The 17,938-nt window shown below is 49.1% G+C and overlaps 1 protein-coding gene across 4 annotated transcripts in view; it reads right to left on the bottom strand.

Annotated features, from left to right (window-relative positions):
* The window catches only part of SLC24A4 (solute carrier family 24 member 4), a 177,381-nt gene extending 162,239 nt beyond the window's left edge, over positions 1-15,142 (bottom strand). For all 4 annotated transcript variants that reach the window (XM_015144393.3, XM_015144394.3, XM_077941645.1 and 1 more), the window contains exons 1-2: positions 14,851-15,142; positions 12,844-12,954 (exon numbers count right to left, since the gene is read on the bottom strand). In XM_015144393.3, coding sequence (XP_014999879.1) covers positions 12,844-12,954; positions 14,851-14,980 — 241 coding nt within the window. In that variant the 5' untranslated portion in view covers positions 14,981-15,142. The remainder of the gene's footprint in view (positions 1-12,843; positions 12,955-14,850) is intronic.
* Positions 15,143-17,938: the final 2,796 nt, after the last annotated feature.

The following is a 17,938-nucleotide window of genomic DNA, read 5'->3' as shown; positions in this document are numbered from 1 at the left end:
GCTCAAAAGCAAGAAGGGAAAGAATAGCAAATACCTACATTCTTATCATTGCAATCTGCCATGAGCTAAACCCAAGGATGGCTTCCCACCTGAGGTCAGGGAGACTGCCCCCAATAGGCCTCCTAAGTAGGGTGATTGTTTTCATAAATGCATTTGTTTTAATAAACAGATATCTTAGGTACAGAGTTGAACAAGCTGCTGTGGGATCTGCCCAGCCATCCCTGAACTTGGCAGGTACAATGGAATCCAAAGTCAGACATTTGTAGTGTGAAATGAGATAAACCATTTATGGTTTGCGGGGTCCTACAAGCTGGTACGTTGGAGGGGGATGTGAGCGGCCTTTCTCTTTCTATCCTAGGCAGGAACTGCATCAACCACATTAGCCAAGCACCACGCTTTCACCAAATCCTACTCGCGATTTTATAGATCAATTCTGAAAAACCCCAAATAACTGATGTCCTCTATTTCGCAAAGGAGAGATGTCTTCAAAGAGTTAAGCATCTATTACAGTCAGGCAAACAAAAGTAATCGTATTTGCACAGCACTTTGCACTTAATCCTTAAAAGCCTGTAGGGCAAACCACATCATCATTACACCCATTTCACAGACAGGAATTAAGGCTCAGATAGGCAGAATAACTTGGACATGATCAGGTTGTGTCAGGGCCAGAATGCAAACTCTCCAAATTCCAGCTCTCATTCATCAGGTCCCACATCACTAACAGAAAGGACTTTATCTGGAACAATCACAGTGAGCATACCGCTGTGCCCCATGTGATCTGGGTCATCTCTTGGTGTCAGCCATGCAAAGGGTCTACAGTTTCTTGTCCTCAAAGAATTAAGAACAAGCAAATATAAGCTCCACTATTCATTTTTAACTTTAATTCAAAATGAAGCAAGTGCTGCACTTATAAAATTCAGCTTCCAGCCTTTATCAGAGGGCAGCTCTGAAAATTTATGCTGTGAAGTTATATTTCAATTTAAGTTCTCTTTAATAGGTAATTGCAGCTGCAAAAAAACAAACAAACAAACAAAAAACATCTTGTATAGCGCTCACTCTCATGCCAGGCACTCCTGTAAGCACCTTACAGAGATTAACACAAGTCAGTGCTCAGAACCCTGATATAATGGTGCCATCTGACCTCCAGGGGCACATACACGTGTACAAGCACTCACATGCACACACACTTTTATTGAGTGGCAGGCAGATACATCAGTGAATGAAACGCACCCTGCCCCTTTCCTTGGGTTAAAAGGCAAGGTCACTAGTTCAAGGTCACAGAAATACAGCAAGCGCAGCGGCAGGACTGCAAACCAGATGTTTGGCTCCAGGGTCCGTGTTCTTCGAGCTCTAACACAACTCCTTCTGGGTGTCCTGATCTTCCCCAAGGCACCGACAGGCTAGAGGGGCAGCCAGGGAGACAGGGGTCACTTTTGTGGGAGCACAGCTCCCTGATGGGTATGATGAGGGACTCTGTCCATCCAGTCACCATTTGCTGTAAGCAGAGTCTATGCCTGACTCTGGTCTCACCTCTAGAGCCAAAGACCTAGAGGACATAGTCCCTGCACTCAAGGAGCTCAAAGGCAAGAAGGGAAAGAATGGCTAATTCCTACATTCTTATCATCACAATCTGCCATAAGCTAATACTGAGCCAAGCACAGCCTGTTGACTGGGGAGACCACCCCAACTGTGGATTACTGGGAACCAGTTTGCCAACTTCCCCCTGGGTCAGCGCAGGTAGCTGGCATCTCCCAGGCATCACTGCCACCCCCTCCCCATGCTTTAAAAAAAAACAAATCCAAGTAATCTGATCCAGCCCTAGCCCTAGTTGAGCACGGACTCCTGGATAAATCCCCAAAGCCTAATTACTTACTATTGTGCCTGGTAATCTTAGGAGGTGTTTGTTTTCGCTTTCCCCTCGGACAGCCAATGAGCAAGACACAGTGGTTGCTAGCAAGTGTTCCTCCAGGTATGGGAGGTGATGCTGCGATTTCTCAGGGAGCAGTTTCAGGTGCACACTGCTGTCTGCCTAAATGCCCTTCCACAGCCTCCACCTACCCTTCGAGGCCAGGCTCAGACATGGTCTTCTCCAGGGAGGGCACCCTTGCCCTGAAATACCACACTCTTTCCTCCGTGGCACCCTCCCTAGGGAGACCCCCCACCGTGGTATTTGCAGCAAGTGGCTTGGTCTGGTTTTCCAGCCCTGGCCTGTCTTCCCCATGCTCACTGACAGCAGGGGCTGGGTCCCTTCCAGCTTCAGAGCCTAGTACAGTACAGGGTGTGTGGACTTTAAGAAGTATACGTTGAATTTAATTTCTTGGGCAGTTACTAGGAGACTCAGGGCTGGAGCCATGCATTGTGCTGAATTAGCAAAGGAAGCTGTAGGTCCAGAAACCCGGCAGCCACATCTGTTCCCACCTCCATGGGAAGAACCCATGGGCAGGGAACTCTTTTGCTTCTCATCCACACAGTAACCTCTGTTCCTTTCCCAAGGAGCACATCCACTGCTTTTTCAGAAGAAGCAGTAAATTATTCCGGCACATTTATTTTTATTCCTTTTTAGTAAAATGCCATGTTCCAAAGGCCTCTTCTATAATGGACAATGTTAAATTTAAAAAATCCATTTTCAAGCATTCAACTTTTCTGTTACGTCAAACGGCTGGATCTCTTTCACCCAAGGCAACAAATGACAATGCTTTATAATTTCCATTTTTAACTCAGGGAGGAATGCTCCTCAGGGTTCAAGAGGAAGCCGAGTGGGCGCTCTCTGGATTGTGGTGGGCCACACCGCGTCAAGAGCAGAGAATCTGCAAGTCGGGGGTAGCAGATGGCCCAGCAAAGAGGAGAGATTGGGAGCAGATAGCCCCGATCATGTGGATGAGGCCAAAAAAACTTCTGATTGCAAACAAATAGGTATTAGAAACATACCAAGAAGCACGGCCCACCAAGGTGTCTGCTGCTGCCGTGGACAGGGCATTCTCTGTTTCTCAGATGGGCACTCAGACAGTGACAGGCTGGAATCTGCTACAGAAGTTCCCATCTCTAGTTTGCCTTTTCTACCCCACTTATTAATAATTACCAGTAAGGAATATAGGAATCACAATTCAGACCACCTGAATTTAAAATCTTGCTCCACAGAGGATTTTGGGGGCAGTGAAACTATTCTGTATGACACCATAATGGTAGATAGGAGACATCACACATCTATCAAAACACATCACATGAGGGCTGGGCGCAGTGGCTCATGCCTGTAATCCCAGCACTTTGGGAGGCCAAGGCAGGTGGACCACCTGAGGTCAGGAGTTCGAGACAAGCCTGACTAACATGGTGAAACCCCATCTCTACTAAAAAAAAAAAAAAAAAAAAAAAGTACAAAAATTAGCTGGGCATGGTGGCACATGCCTGTAAACCCAGATACTTGGGAGGCTGCAGGAGAATTGCTTGAACCCGGGAGGCAGAGGTTGCAGTGAGCTGAGATCCTGCCATTGCACTCCAACCTGCGCAACAAGAGTGAAACTTTGTCTCAAAACAAACAGAAAAACAAAAAAACATGGCATGTACCACACAAGGAGGGAGCCCTAATGTAAAAGGTGGACATTAGTTAATAACAATGTATCACTATTGACTCATCATTGTAACAAATATACCCGCTAATACAAAGTATCAATAATAGGGGAAACTGTGAGGATGGAGGGGTAACAGAGGAACTCTGTATCTTCTGCTCAGTTTTTCTGTAAACCTACAACTGCTTGAAAAATAAAGCTATTAATTAAAAACACACAAACCACTGATTCTGCCTTTTGTTGGCTGCGTGGCTTGGACTAGTTTGGGTTTCTTTTACTTCATTGGCAAACTGAGGACAGCACCTGCCTTCAGAGTTGTTGCGAGAAGCAAGTAACACCTGAAAAGTGCTTAGAATAGCGCCCAACACAGGGTACCCTGGACTTAGCCAAGATGATGATGATGATGATGATGATGATGATGATGATGATGATGATGATGGCAGCCACCACGAGCTCGGTATGGTTCAAATACTTCCATACAGCATGTGGTGTCACACAGCAGCACTGTGAGACAGGTAAGAAGAGCTGCTATCCTCATTTTACAAAAGAGAAATCCTGATGCTTAGCGAGATTACGTAACTTGTCCAGGGTCACATGGCCAGTAAGTGGTGAGCTGGGACTCAGACCCTTGCGTCTGCCTTCACCATGTCCAACTACCATCTCCAAGACAGACAGACAGACAGACAGGAAGGAGCCTTTTCTGGCTGCTGAAAATCTTTGTACTTATCCAGCGCAACTTCCTTTTGCTAAGAAAGAAAGAGAGGGAGGGAGAACAGCCACTAAATGCCAGCAGGCAGGATCTGGGCACAACTGATACTGGAACGCAGGCCTTCAGCTCCCAATCCACTGATCCACTTTATAACATCCCATTCCACCCCACCCCCTGAAACAGGTGTGAGTGGGCACAGTGATGCCAGGTGCCGTCTTCCTCAGCCTCTGTTTGTAATCAGATTGGTGGCTGTGCCAGCCTATGGCTGTCCAGTATGGTTGGTGACAGTTTCCCCAAGAAGCTGCCTGGCCCTCTGGAGGCTGCCCTTCTCAGGAAAGGCCCTCTCCAGGCTGGACATCCTGCCCCTGCTGTCTGGGAAAGGCATGGAACTGTGATCTCCCTGCCCACAGTAGTAAATCCAATTCTTGCTTCTCTAACTCAAAATTTGCTTTTACATAACGACTTTGGAATGTGGATGTGTGACTTGTCTCCCAAGCCCACCGAGGCATCATTCCAACAGATGTTTGTTCAGAATCCAGACACTTCTTGCCACCAGGGCTACTGCACCTCCCCACCCACTTGTCCTGATGTCCTTTTCGCAGCTCTAGGCCCCTCGTCCTTCTCTTGATTTCTTGTGCTTTCTCCAACTCTGCTCCCCACACAGGGGAGTCTATAGAGGCCCACCCCTAAGGGTACCTGCTTGATGATCTCACCTCCTCCTAGCCCAGCCACAGTGCCAGCTCCTGTGCTCAGGGTCCCACCCCCACCAGACTCTACCACCCTCTCCCCTCCCACAACCGCCCTTACACTGGCATGGTACAGAATAAAAAGTAAGGGTGGAGCAGAAGCAAGCTGATGACCAAAGATTCTCCATCTAGTGCTTGCATCCTCTGCTCCCCCAAAATGCTACAAAGCACCTTTCTCTTCAGACCCTCCTTAGCACCCTGCATCAGCCCGCTTCTCCCAGCCTTTCTTCTGTGGACACATAGCTCAGGCATCTCAGAAGATGTATTTGGAAGAAGGAAAACCACACACAATAAAGCAAATTCTAAAGGAGGATTTAAATCCCTCCCACAACAAGCAGAAATCAAGCCCCAACATGGGGCATAGGACGTTGGAAACCCAAAACAATAGGGGTCGCATAGTGGAGAATGAAAAAAACATTCAATATCAGAAGTGGGGCAGGGTGCAGTGGCTCACGCCTGTAATCCCGGCACTTTGGGAAGCCGAGACAGGCAGATCGCTTGAGGCCAGGAGTTCGAGATCAGTCTGGCCAAAATGGCAAAACTCCCGTCTCTACTAAAAATACAAAAATTAGCCACGTGTGGTGGTGGGTGCCTGTAATCCCAGCGACTCAGGAGGCTGAGGCAGGAAAATCACTTGAACCTGGGAGGCAAATGTTGCAGTGAGCCAAGATCGCACCAGAGCACTCTAGCCTGGGTGAGGGGGTGAGACTCTGTCCAAAAAAAGTTTTTAAAAAACCCAGAAGTTGGGGATGAAGGCAGTGTTAGAGAGGGGAAATCATGCCCATCCCAGTTACGCAGGCAAATATAAAATAACGCCTGTCAAGACACAAGAAAATTCTTCTATTTAGAAGCACGTTCTACAAGGTAGGCCATCCTCCAGCATCCTAAATCCTTCGAAGATAAAAAACAAACAAACAAATTTGTTTCCAGAAGAGGAAAGAATAAATGTGTTGCAAGATGTTTACTTGTTAATTTGCCCTCAGAAAATTCAACTGACGAATCATTTTCAGTACTTAACACACACAGGCATTACATCATCTTTGGGGTGAGCAGATTAAAGAGTGGTAACAGAGAGAAGCTAGTGTCTGAGCATGTATTCTGGGCCAAACAGTGTTTTAAGTGCTGATGGGTATTTAGATTCATTTCATTCCAACAATCCTCTGAGGTGGAGGTACATTTGACCCTTGAATAAATCAGGCATTAGTGGTGCCACCCCCTCTCAGTTGAAAGTCTATTAATATGTATAACATTTTTTAGACGGGATCTCAGTCTGTTGCTCAGGATCTCAGGTGCTGCCCACAATGCCCAGCTAATTTTTTAATTATTTGAGAGACAGGGTCTCCCTCTGTTGTTCTGGACTGAAGCAATCCTCCTGCCTTAGCCTCCCAAAGTGCTGGGATCACAGGCATGAGTCCCTGTGTCTGGCCTGCATATAACTTTTGACTCCCCAATAGCTTCACTACCAATAGCCTACTGTTGACCGGAAGCCTTACAGATAACATAAACTGTCGATTAACACATATTGGTTTTTTGTTTTTTTGAGATGGAGTCTCACTCTGTCACTCAGGCTGGAGTGTAGTGGTATGATCTCGGCTCACTGCAACCTCCACTTCCTGGGTTCAAGTGATTCACCTGCCTCAGCCTCCTGAGTATCTGGGATTGCAGGTGTGCACCACGATGCCTGGCTAGTTTTTTTGTATTTTCAGTAGAGAGGGGGTTTCAGCATATTGGCCAGGCTGTTCTCGAACTCCTGACCTCAAGTGATCTGCCTGCCTCGGCCTCTCAAAGTCCTAGGATTACAGGCATGAGCCACCACACCCAGCCTGTTTAACACATATTATATATGTCACATGTATTACACACTGTATCACTGTATTCTTACATAGAGTAAGCTAGAGGAAAAATTTTATTAAGAAAATATAAGGAAGAGAAAATATATTCAGTAAGTGGAAGCAAATCATCTAATGGTCTTCATCCTCATGATCTTCACGTCGAGAGGAGAAAGAGGAGGGGTTGGTCTTTCTGTCCCAGAAGTGGCAGAGGCAGAAAAAAATCCACATGTAAGTGACCTATGCAGGTTGTTCAAGAATCAACTGTAATTATCACCCTCATTTTACAGATGGAAAAAGTGAGGCACATACTATGGTTTTAAAATGCAAACAAGGCTTTCACCCTTTATAGTCTAGTTAGGGGAGGCAGATAATACAATAATGGATAGACTTAGTGCCTGCAGGCCAGTTGTGGTGGCTCACACCTGTAATACTAGCACTTTGGGAGGCCAAGGCAGACAGATTGCTGGAGCTCAGGAGTTTGAAACCAGCATGTGTAACATGGCAAAACTTCGTCTGTACTAAAAATACAAAACTTAGCCAGGCATGGTGGCATGTGCCTATAGTACCAGTTATTCAGGAGGCTGAAGTGGGTAGATGGCTTGAGCCTGGGAGGTCAAGGCTGCAGTAAGCAGAGACCGTACCACTGCACTCCAGCCTGGATGACACAGTGAGAATCTGTCTCATTTTTTTAAAAGTAAATAAATAAAATTAAGAATTCACACCTGCAAGGAGCTAAAACAAGATGCCATGACAGCCAGGGACTCAGAGGGCTACTTTGGACTGGGTGACCAGGGAAAGCCTGTGAAGATGCCAATGGCAAGTAGGAGCCCATCCTGGAGGATCTGGACAGAAACAGTATGGTTCCCAGACACTCCAAAAGTCAGTCACAGAACGCAACTGTCACTGCTTCTGGTTTCACAGGTCGGGACTGGGCCCAGCCATTTGTGTTTTTCAAGTCCCCCTGGTGTCTTTCATTTACAGGCCAAGGTTGAGAAGCACGAGGTTCCATTCTCAGCTGTCTTCAAATACTCCAGATGTGTAGAAACTCATCGGTTCCTTATATAGACCAAATGTTTGAGTCCCCCGCAAATTCACAGTTTGAAGCCTGAACTCACAATATGATGGTATTTGGAGGTAGGGCTTTTGGGAGGTAATTAGGGTTAGAGGAGTTCATGAGGGTATAGCCCCTATGATGGGATGAGCACCCTTATAAGAGAAGAAAGAGAGACTGTGTGCTGTCTCTCTCTGCCACTCTGAGCACACGAAGGTGTCCATCTGCAAGCCAAGTAGAGAGCCCTCACCAGTCACCTTGACCTTGGATTTGCCAGCCTCCACAACCATGAGAAAGAAATGTCTGTTGTTTGAGCTATCCTGTCTATGATATTTTGCTAAAGCAGCCTGAGCTAAGATAGTCCTCTAGGGACTCAGAGTCACTGCCACTCGTTCCTACATCACACATGTGGCATGGAGAGACCTACTTCCCTTTTTCAGTGCTTGCTCTGCACAGGCCATGAAAATAAACATCTAAGGCCTAGAGGCCCATGTTTTGCCTTCAGATCTCTAGGGAAAAATTAATTATAAATTTTCCACAGACATCATTGAGAAAAATAAAGCAGATTTTTAAAAATCTTTCCTACATTAAAAAAAAATGGTTTTTAGGAAAATGGCTCCATTAAATAAGTGTTAACATTCAAATCTTTGTTTGAATTGCTTTTGTTTGAAATTCAAATATTTATTGAACACCTACCAAGTGTCCAGCAGTGCTCTAGCCCGGTGCCAAGTATCCAGCAGTGCTCTAGTGCAGAGAGCCACCTGGGCATCTCTTCAGGATGCCAATTCTGATTCGGGGGGCCTGAGACTCTGTGTTCCTGATATGCTCCCAGGCGATGCTCCCACGCTGAGCACTAGGTCTCCAGGCCAGCGAGCACCACTTCTGACTTCATCCTGAAATTGCCTGGGAGCTCTTAAAAAGTAACGACTCCTGGGCCCTACCCCGAACCAATGAAAGCAGACACTCTGGGAGTGGGACCTGGACATTTCAAAATATTCCCATAAAGCTCTTGAGGTGATCTAAATATGCAGCCAGGATTAGAAACAGCTCTTCTGGCCACAAAAGAGGTAGCCCTCAAGGGTAGACACCTAGCAATGAAGTGAGTTATGTTAGTGACATATGTCACAAAAACATAAAAACAACAGAGGGAGCAGGGCACGGAGGCCCACGCCTGTAATCCTGGCACTTTGGGAGGCCGGGGCAGAAGGATTGCTTGAGCCTAGGAGTTTGAGACCACCCTGGGCCACATGGCAAAACCCTGCCTCTACAAAACAAATAGAAAAAAATAGCCTGTGGTCCCAGCTACTCGGGAGGCTGAGACAGGAGGATCACTTGAGCCAGGGTGGTAGAGGCTGCCATGAGACATGATCACACCACTGCATTCCAGCCTGGGTGACAGAGTGACAAAATTAAACAAAAACAAACAAACAAAAAACACAGGATGATAAAGGTGGAAGGGAAGGGAAGGGTGGTGGCTGGTACTTATGCTGAAACACAGATAATGAGATCAAAATGCTAACACCAAGATCTGGGGCTACAACCCCGGGCAGAGTCCATTTTCCATGTAGTCTTCAGGAAAGACTAGAGCAGGGTCCCATTCATGTTTTTGGAAAACAAAGTTCTTCCTCTCACAGGTAAAGACGAGCATGAGAAGGCACAGGCCATAAAGACACACACTGGAGGTTCTTACGGAGACGTGGGCTCCTGTTTGTGGGACACCCGCTCCAAGTGGTGCCTTAGCACAGGAGACAGCTCTTCAAGCTCCATCTTCTGACATCCCTGAAAGGCCTCACCCAGCAGAGCTGGACAAAGTGCCCTCCAAATCATGGAGGCAAGCTTAAAGCAGAAGCCTGAAGAGGAGGCAAGATGCCCTGCAGTTCTTTATGAGGAAACCCCACCAACTGTGCAGAAGGGAGGCAGCCATCAGACGGCAGCATCTGTCACATGCCTGAAACTCTCACTTAAAGCTCTAATCCAGCCTTCCTCATCACAGCAAGCCCCAGGATGGGAGGCCAGGGTGAAGAGGTGTAAGAATTGAGTGTTTGCTCTCCAGGTGCCCAACCTCACCGACTCGCAGGTGGAGTTCTGGTGGTGGGCATGGAGCCTATGACCGAGGTCTAAGCCAGTCCTGGGCCCAGCACTCCCTTGGCCAGATCAATCTGCAAGGGTGGTCATGCGGCCCAACTCAACCCAACAGAACTTTCTGGCTTCTGCAGAAGCTGCTCAGCCTCAGCATATTTGAGTCTGGGAGAACAAAAGGTTGGGCCAGTGGTAACCGCCTTCCCACGCTAGATGATAAGTGAGCCCAGAGATGGAGAAACAGCAATTGACACCTCGTAATCTTTGTTTTCACACTGCCAGTTACTGAGCCACTAAATTTCTATTTCTGCTAAACCCAGTTCTGTCATGGCAACTCTAAATATCCCTGCCTCGTCTAGTCCCCCAGGCTACACAGAAGGACACTGGACAAGCTCATCCTCCTCTGTGCACCTGCAGTGCCTCCTGCAGGGCTGCTCACTGGGAAGCCTCTGGAGTCCGTCAATGTCACCCAGCTTTCCCTGTGTTGAGATCTTGCCCTCTCTACTCTAGTATAAGCAACTCAATGACAGGGGCTTGCATCTTATACTCCCCACTACGTGTCCAAAATAGAGCTGGACACACACCAGCAGGTGCTTGCTACACAGACTTGTGAAATGAAAAGGGGGCAGAGATTCTCATAGGCCAGGGAGGAAAATGCTCGGAGGGAAGGCCGGCCACAGCCCCCATCTGGCCTGAGAGGAGAGCTGGGGACTGTGCAATACAAGGGAGAGGCCTGGCACCTGGATCCAGGTGACCCCAGTATGTTCCAGCTGCCCAAGAAATCTTAGGAAGCCACTAAACTTCTGAGCTTCGTGTATCTTGTCTGGGCAAAAATGTGATAAGGATTAAAATGTGAGATACATCAAAATGCACTTTCATTCCATCATTCGACTCATATTTGTGGAGTCCTTCCTATGGGCCAGGCTGTATTCTGGAAACAGTCAACATAAAGTATAATGCAAAAATTAACCATTTTTAAAGATATTGTCAAGTTCCCTCCACTTCCCTTTCCACAAAAGGGACAAGGTAAGGCCTTCCTGTGGAATAGAACAGACACTTTATATGTTAATTGAATGATTTTTAATCAGACAGCTGAAGACAGACACAGAGTCCACAGTGGGGCAGAGGAGAACTCTATGATGAGAAAGGGATCCCTGTCTAAGCCAACATACTCAGGCTATGTACGACAGAAGTCACGGCAGGGGCATGGCCAGCCCACGATAAGGGCACCAGCAAGCTTGAAACCACCCAAACATCCCCCAACCCTGATTCTTTATCCAGAGTAGCAAAGGGTTCCCATGCAGATGGTGCCAATTCCAGCATTTCTGGTCCCTGGAATGGGTGGGAACGGCCCCCAACATTAACCATCCTTGGCCTCACACATGTTTTTCAGTGTACAGCCAATGACCCTTGCTATATGTCAGTTGGCCCACACGTCCACCAGCCTGGCTGATGAGAGGAGACACCCTGGGGGAGGGAATGACAGGATGACACCCCTGCCTGCTGGGTCACCAGGATAGGAGGAATCCTCCAGGTTCCAAGTTAATCCCAGCACTTCTCTGCAAGTCTGCGCTTGTCCACCACCACGTCCCTCCCGGTGGACTTCTCAGAAGGCATCTGAGGGCAGGGAAACTGATGGCGTAAAAAAACAGTATGAAAACTTTGACAGAAGGTCGCCCTCTCCTAAGCACAGGGAACCAACCAAAGGTTTTAGTTACACAGGCCTAGGCTCTCAAACCAGCTTTACCACTTATGAGTTCTGACTTTGAGCAACTTGTGCCTTCTCCCTCGATCCTTTCTGACCTATAAAATGGGGATGAGACTTGCCTCACAGAGTATGACAATTAAACACATGGGGACTCCCATCAAACCCTGTTACTTTGCCCTGGAGTTTCATCTCCCTTTATACCCAGTCCCAAACAGAGCCTTCCCAGTTTCTCCCAACAACCCTGCAACAGGTAACTATTCTGCCCATTTACAGGTGAGAAAACAGAGATCCAAAAAGATGATGTGATCTGCCCAGCAACTCAGTGGCAAAGCCATCTATATTAAAACCTCACAGTTCCCTAAGGGCTTGTGAATGTATCATCCCCCCAGATCCTCCTCACAAAGACCTTAAGGGTTGGAGCCAGAGCTCAAGCATAGAAGTGCCTGCGGTCTGGGCAGTGGCTGTGTTTTCTGCTCTCTGCCACTACGCTCTCTTCTCCTGAGAATTTTCTTCACTCATTTAAGCAAAGCCTGTCTGTGGCAGGAGAAAAGACAAGATGTCACCTCTGGGTCTCTACTGCCTCGGACCCCCAAGAAAAATCTGAAGCAGAACATCAAAACGGGGCAAGCAGAATCAGGCTCCAGGGCTGAAAGACACCCTGCAGACTCCCATTTGAGAGAAACGGCTGCAGCACCCCAGAGTGTCCCGCCCCTGCGGCCGCCCAGGCATGCCCAGACCCTGGTGGGCCATCTCAAAGCACCATTGCCACAACAGCTGGATCTGCCACTGCGAGAGCTCCAGTAATGGATACAGTGAGCAAAAGGGAAAGAAAACAAAGACATCTCGAACCGCAAACAAAATCAAGAGAGCAGGGAAAATACTTAGCCTTCAGGAACACTGTGAGAACAAAAAATAACATTTTTAAACTCTTGAATGTGACCTTTTCAGTTGCTGGATAAAGAAAGCACTTGAGTTGCTTAGCAGCACCATTGACGAATGTCTTTATGTTACCTTTCAACACCTCACGGCCACCCTTTCCCACTCAGGTCCACAAACCGCCTTTCTCAGCTCTGGCTGTAACCGCCCACATAAGCACCATCTCCAGGTCAGGCCAAACGCCTTAGTAGACTGGGTGGAGAAGAATCGATTTCTTACCAGGATCTGTGCAGTTCTTGGCTGTCTGTGTCCCATTCACTGGGGCCATCAGCTTTCTATTTCTCCACGTGTCTGGCAGGACACGTTTGCTAGCTGAAGCTGTTTTGTGCCCTGGATTGGAAAATAAGTCACAGACACCATTAGGTCAGTGTGATGGCTGCATTTCCAAAACGATCTTATATTTGTGTATCTATGTCAGCAACTGCCCTGTATGCCTATTCGGAGCCACCTTTAGGATCTGATAGGATGACTGGAAGTATAATATAACCTGCTTACATACAATGGTCTGTTTCCCGGATCTAGCTCACTGTTTCCAGTCCCAGATGGGTCAGCATGTGACCTGACCTTGGCCAAGACTGAGGTGGTCTCAGCACCTCATAGGTGCAACAAACGGTTTAGATAGGTGGCCCTTTAGGTGTTCTTCCAGTAAAAGACACTCTCAGAGGGCCCCTGCCCTGGAGGAACTCCAAATGAATAGCAAGTCAGCAAGCAGGTGGGCATGGCTGACGCGGTCTGGCCCAGTGCTCCTCACACTTGAATGTGCACGCAGATCACCTGGGGATCTTGTTAGAATTCAGATTCTGATTCAGCAGGTCTGGGGTGGGACCTGGGATTCTGTACTAACAAGCTCCCAGGTGGGGCTGATTCTGCTGGTCCAGGGGTCATACTGAGCAAGAGAGAATTCGTGGACGCCCACAACCAAACACACTTAAACTCCTAAAGGTAATTCCTGATTCAGCAAATAAAAATGATACTCACGTTAAGACCTTCAAAGTACTCATTTACCTCTCCTGATGCTCATTGCTTCAGCAGAGTAATGATACCTCTTCCATAATGCTGACATCTAAGAGCCTCTAGGTATGTTGTTATTTCTGGTGTGTAATTGTTGGGGGGGGGGGACAAAAAACAAAAAAACCACTGATGTGCCCAATTGCAAAGCACCAGGTACTAAGATACTCAAAATAACCTTCCTGGGTCTCATTGGAAAGAGCCACTTTTTAACCCTGCATCCTCAAATCACAAAGCAGGTTTCAAAAGGCAGTTATTTCGAAAACTTTAATCAAGTTCCACTCGATTTTACCTATCATGTGCACCTCTAAATGGTCTCTGGATGTTGATGGCCTTTCTAACTGCTCAAGAAGGTACCACCCACTTTACCTCTATGTCTTGGTGTTTAAATCACCAGCATTTCTTTTGTTTTTTCACATTTGAAAAAAAAAAAAATGAAACTAAAAGGTTCATAGCATCCAACTCAAAATGAGCCGATTAGGGAAGTGAATGTCTCCTGAATTAGGGAAGTGAATGTCTCCTGAAGGTTACACATGGGGTCACATCCCCCTAAACAGATTTCTTTGGTTAGTTCCTTCTCTCTTTCCGCTCCACCTGAAATTTGCGTAGCCTAAGCTACTCCCAAATCCCTCTTGGAGGAGGGGGCACGGGTCGAGACCACACGCCCGCCTTCTCCCTCCGTAGGAGTTAAGGGGAGTTGAGAGACGCGATGCTGATACATGGCAGCAATCCCCCGCGGCAGACTGTCCCAACGCTTTTAGGGTTGGGGAAGAACACCTCAGGGCACCCAAGGGACCCCTTTGAACCAGGGCAGGGGCGAGACGCAGTGGCAGTTCCTGCGGCTCTGCAGAATAGGAAAGCCACTCAGTTTCGCCCATCCCAGACCAAGAGAATCCTGCCTGCACCCCGCAGTTGCGCTGCCCATTCCGGGCGCACTCCCGGGACGGAAGCGGTTCTTGCTTTCGTCTTAGTAACACACACCTGCAGCCGCGTCCTGAGCCCCCAAGGGCCGCGCGTAGCTCAGGGGAACCGGCGCCACCGCCCAGAGCGTCCATCAGCCCTTCTGGGCGCGCTCTACCTGCCCGGCTGGGAGGGGACTGGATGAACCCCTGGGACCAAGCTGACGAGGAAAAAGGGGGAAACATCTCGGAGCCGCCCCGAGACTCCCCAGCCAAAGCCCCCAACTCCCCAGGAAGAGGGGGCCGTACCAGCACCCACCCAAGTTGCCGAAGAGGCCGGACGCACAGCACACCAGGGCCAGCACCGCGCACACGAAGCCGACTTGCTGCGGCAGCATCTCTCGCCTCCTGCGAACTTTGAGCGGCCGGAGGGTCCCGCGGAGCGCCATGCCGGAGCGCCTTGGTGCAGTCCCTGGGAGAGGATGGGGAGCTTCAGCGGCCGGAGTGCAATCAGTGGCCGATCGGCGCTGAAGCTGTAGCAGTAGGTGCGCGGCTCAGCGGCGAGGAGCTCCGGGCCAAAGCCTCATGTCCCGCGGGCGAGGTCTGCGGGGGAGCCCCTTGGGAAGGTGGGGACGCGCGACGCGGCCGGAGCTCAGAGTTCCGCGCGCGGCGTGCGCGCTCCGCGCACCATGGCTCCGTGGCGAGGAGGCGACGCCGGCACGGTGGCGCTGGCGGCCCGGGCTGGCAGGGCTGGCGCAGTCCCGGCGCTGGAGCCGCTACCTGCCCGCTCCGCTTCAGCCCGCTTGCCCGGTCACAGCCCTGGCAGCAGCGCCGTGGGAGCACTCAATGCGCCCCCGCGCCCCGCTCCGCCGCGCCCACTCGCAGCATCCTCCTCCTCCAAGTTTGGCGGCTGCCGCCCCGGCTGCCAGCCGGCGATGCTCCCCTGCTTCCCGGCGAGCCGGGCCCGGGCGGCCGAGTGCGCGCAGCGGGAAGGCGGGCTGGAAGCGCGGGACCTGAGACCCTCGCGGCGAGCAGGCTCGACGCCGGCCCTCCCAGGGGCGAGCTCTACCCGGGAACTTTCTCTCCGGCTTCTCAGCTGCGGGCGCCTGCGTCTGCGAGGCCGTGGCGCCTCCCGCCCGCTGCTCTCGCCTCCCTACTCCTCCCCTCCCGCCCGCCTCTCACCCCCCGCCCTTCCCAGCACGTGTACTCCTCCCGTAGGGCGCACTCCCTTGTGCACTCTTCCCTTCCACCGTGAGGTCCAACTACTGACCAATATAATCCCCTTCCTTCTCCCTTTTTTCTCTCCCTTCCCATATGGAGCAGCAACGAGCCCTTCCTTTACCCTCTGAGGCTGCTGCAGAGAGAAACAGGTTATGACACCGCCGGGGACTCTTACAACAAGGGTTTCTGCAGAGCAGTCGCTCCTGTCCGGGCTCCCCGACCCCCGAGGCCACCCGAGGCCCCGCCATACCCCCTCTCCCCCACCCCGCCACCCGCCACGGGCGGAAGATGCAAGAGGAGATTAATTGGTCATGCAGAGCTAACACACAGGCTTGCACCAAGCCAACAGGAGCCTGGACCCGCTGGGACCAGCTCCTTCAGGGCTCTCGGGACTGTTGGGGACCTGCGAGGCCGCGACACCGACCTGCAAAAAAGCTGGAGACGGGGCAGAGAGGGAAACCAGAGAGATCTGCGGGCCCCACCACCGACAGCTGAGCTTTCGATGTTCCTAAGCCTACCGTTTCCCAGGGCTTTCTGGTTTGGTTTTGTATCTCCTTGTTGGTCGGCTCTCCGATGTAAACCGCTTTAAAAATGGGGCAGGAGGGAAAATTTCAGAACAGCAACTGAAGGGTGATACAGGTGCAGGCAGGTGGAGGGGACCCCAGCCCAGGGGGGTCTGTGACTACCCCTAGGACTGACTTCCTTCCCGGCCAATTCATCGCCACCTGTTTAGTGCCGCTAGGGGTTAAAATCCTTTTTGGAACAAGGCCAACTTTTTAATTAAATAAATACATACCCACCGTGTGCAGGCCCTGTACCAACTGGAGAACAAAACAATAACAAATGTATGAGACCCAGTCTCTGCTTTCAAGGAACCCTAAATCAAAAGGGAGCAAGGCCCTTAGATAAATGCCCCATTAAGGAGGGTCCTAAAAGTCACTGTTGTGCAGAATGTGCGTTGTTCACTCACAGCTCACTACACTACTGTGTGGTCCTCAGCAGCATGAGAATTACCTAAGAGCTTATGCGACGCGCAGGCTAAGATTCCACCCCAGACCTACTGAGTCAGAATGTACATTTTTAACAAGATCCCTTGGAAATTTGTGTGCACCTTCACGTGTGAGAAGCGCTCCCTTTTCGAACCTGCTCCGATGACTGTAGCCGGTCACCACCCTCACGGTTCCCTCTGGACTGAGTAAGCAGGGATCATTTTGCTTGTGTTAGTCTGGCATAGTGACACAGGTTAGAGATGCCAGAGGGCCAGGAAGGGAGAAGGCTCACTGATTATTTTCAGCAGCTCTGTTTCAATACCAACAAAGATAGTGAAGGCATGAACACAAAACTAATTGCAGTGGAAACCCCTAGAGGAAATGAAATGGAAAAGGCCAGGGTTCTGTTTTTGTCTGCAGAGATGCCTTAACACTGAGGCTCACTCTCTGTACTGGTGACCTCAACCAAGCATGCCTGCCTGTGACAGAAAGGACACTTTTCATACGTTTGGAGAATTTTCTTCTCATTGACTAGACTGTACAAGGATGCATTCAGCAGTAGCAAATAGAAGACTATAAAACATTGTTAAACATGACACTTAGAGAGCTAGTCAAGGGCCCTTGGCATCAAATTTAAGCCAAAGGAAAAAGTTAAAGTGAAAATATGCTGTTGTCCTGTCCATAAAACAGTGTCAGGGTCACATTGGTTAAAGCAATGCCAATGAACAAAATGGCATCTTGTTACTAGCATTTAATATTTTCTTAAAACTTTTGTCCGTGGAGCTCACCTAGGGCTGGTGAAAATATGTGTTTTTGAATCCAAAACAGGCCAAAGGAGTTATTAGGTGTCTGTCTTTAGACATTTAGTCAGCTCTTTAGTAGGACATTTTCTTTTCTTTGACATTTTTCTCCTGCTTTCAGTTAATAGAACGCTTGGAATAATTTCTCATGCACAAATGGATTCCTTTTATTTGACAGTTTAAAAAGTAATTCATTTGAAATTGTACTTTTCACTTTATTTAAATAGTGCCCGTTACCAAATAGCCTCAGCTCCAGCTCTAGTGACTCATTCTGCAGAAGAGAGAATTGGGTTTTCTGTACCTTTTGGATTCAAAGCATTCAGGAGCATTTTCTAAATCAGCAAAGGCCATGGGACAAATGGAAAATGCGTTGCTCGGTTCATCCTGGTCCTGGCTT

Source organism: Macaca mulatta, chromosome 7 (assembly GCF_049350105.2).
Source record: "Macaca mulatta isolate MMU2019108-1 chromosome 7, T2T-MMU8v2.0, whole genome shotgun sequence".
In the NCBI taxonomy this organism is placed as follows: Eukaryota; Metazoa; Chordata; class Mammalia; order Primates; family Cercopithecidae; genus Macaca; species Macaca mulatta.
This window is presented reverse-complemented; position numbering and strand designations above follow the sequence as displayed.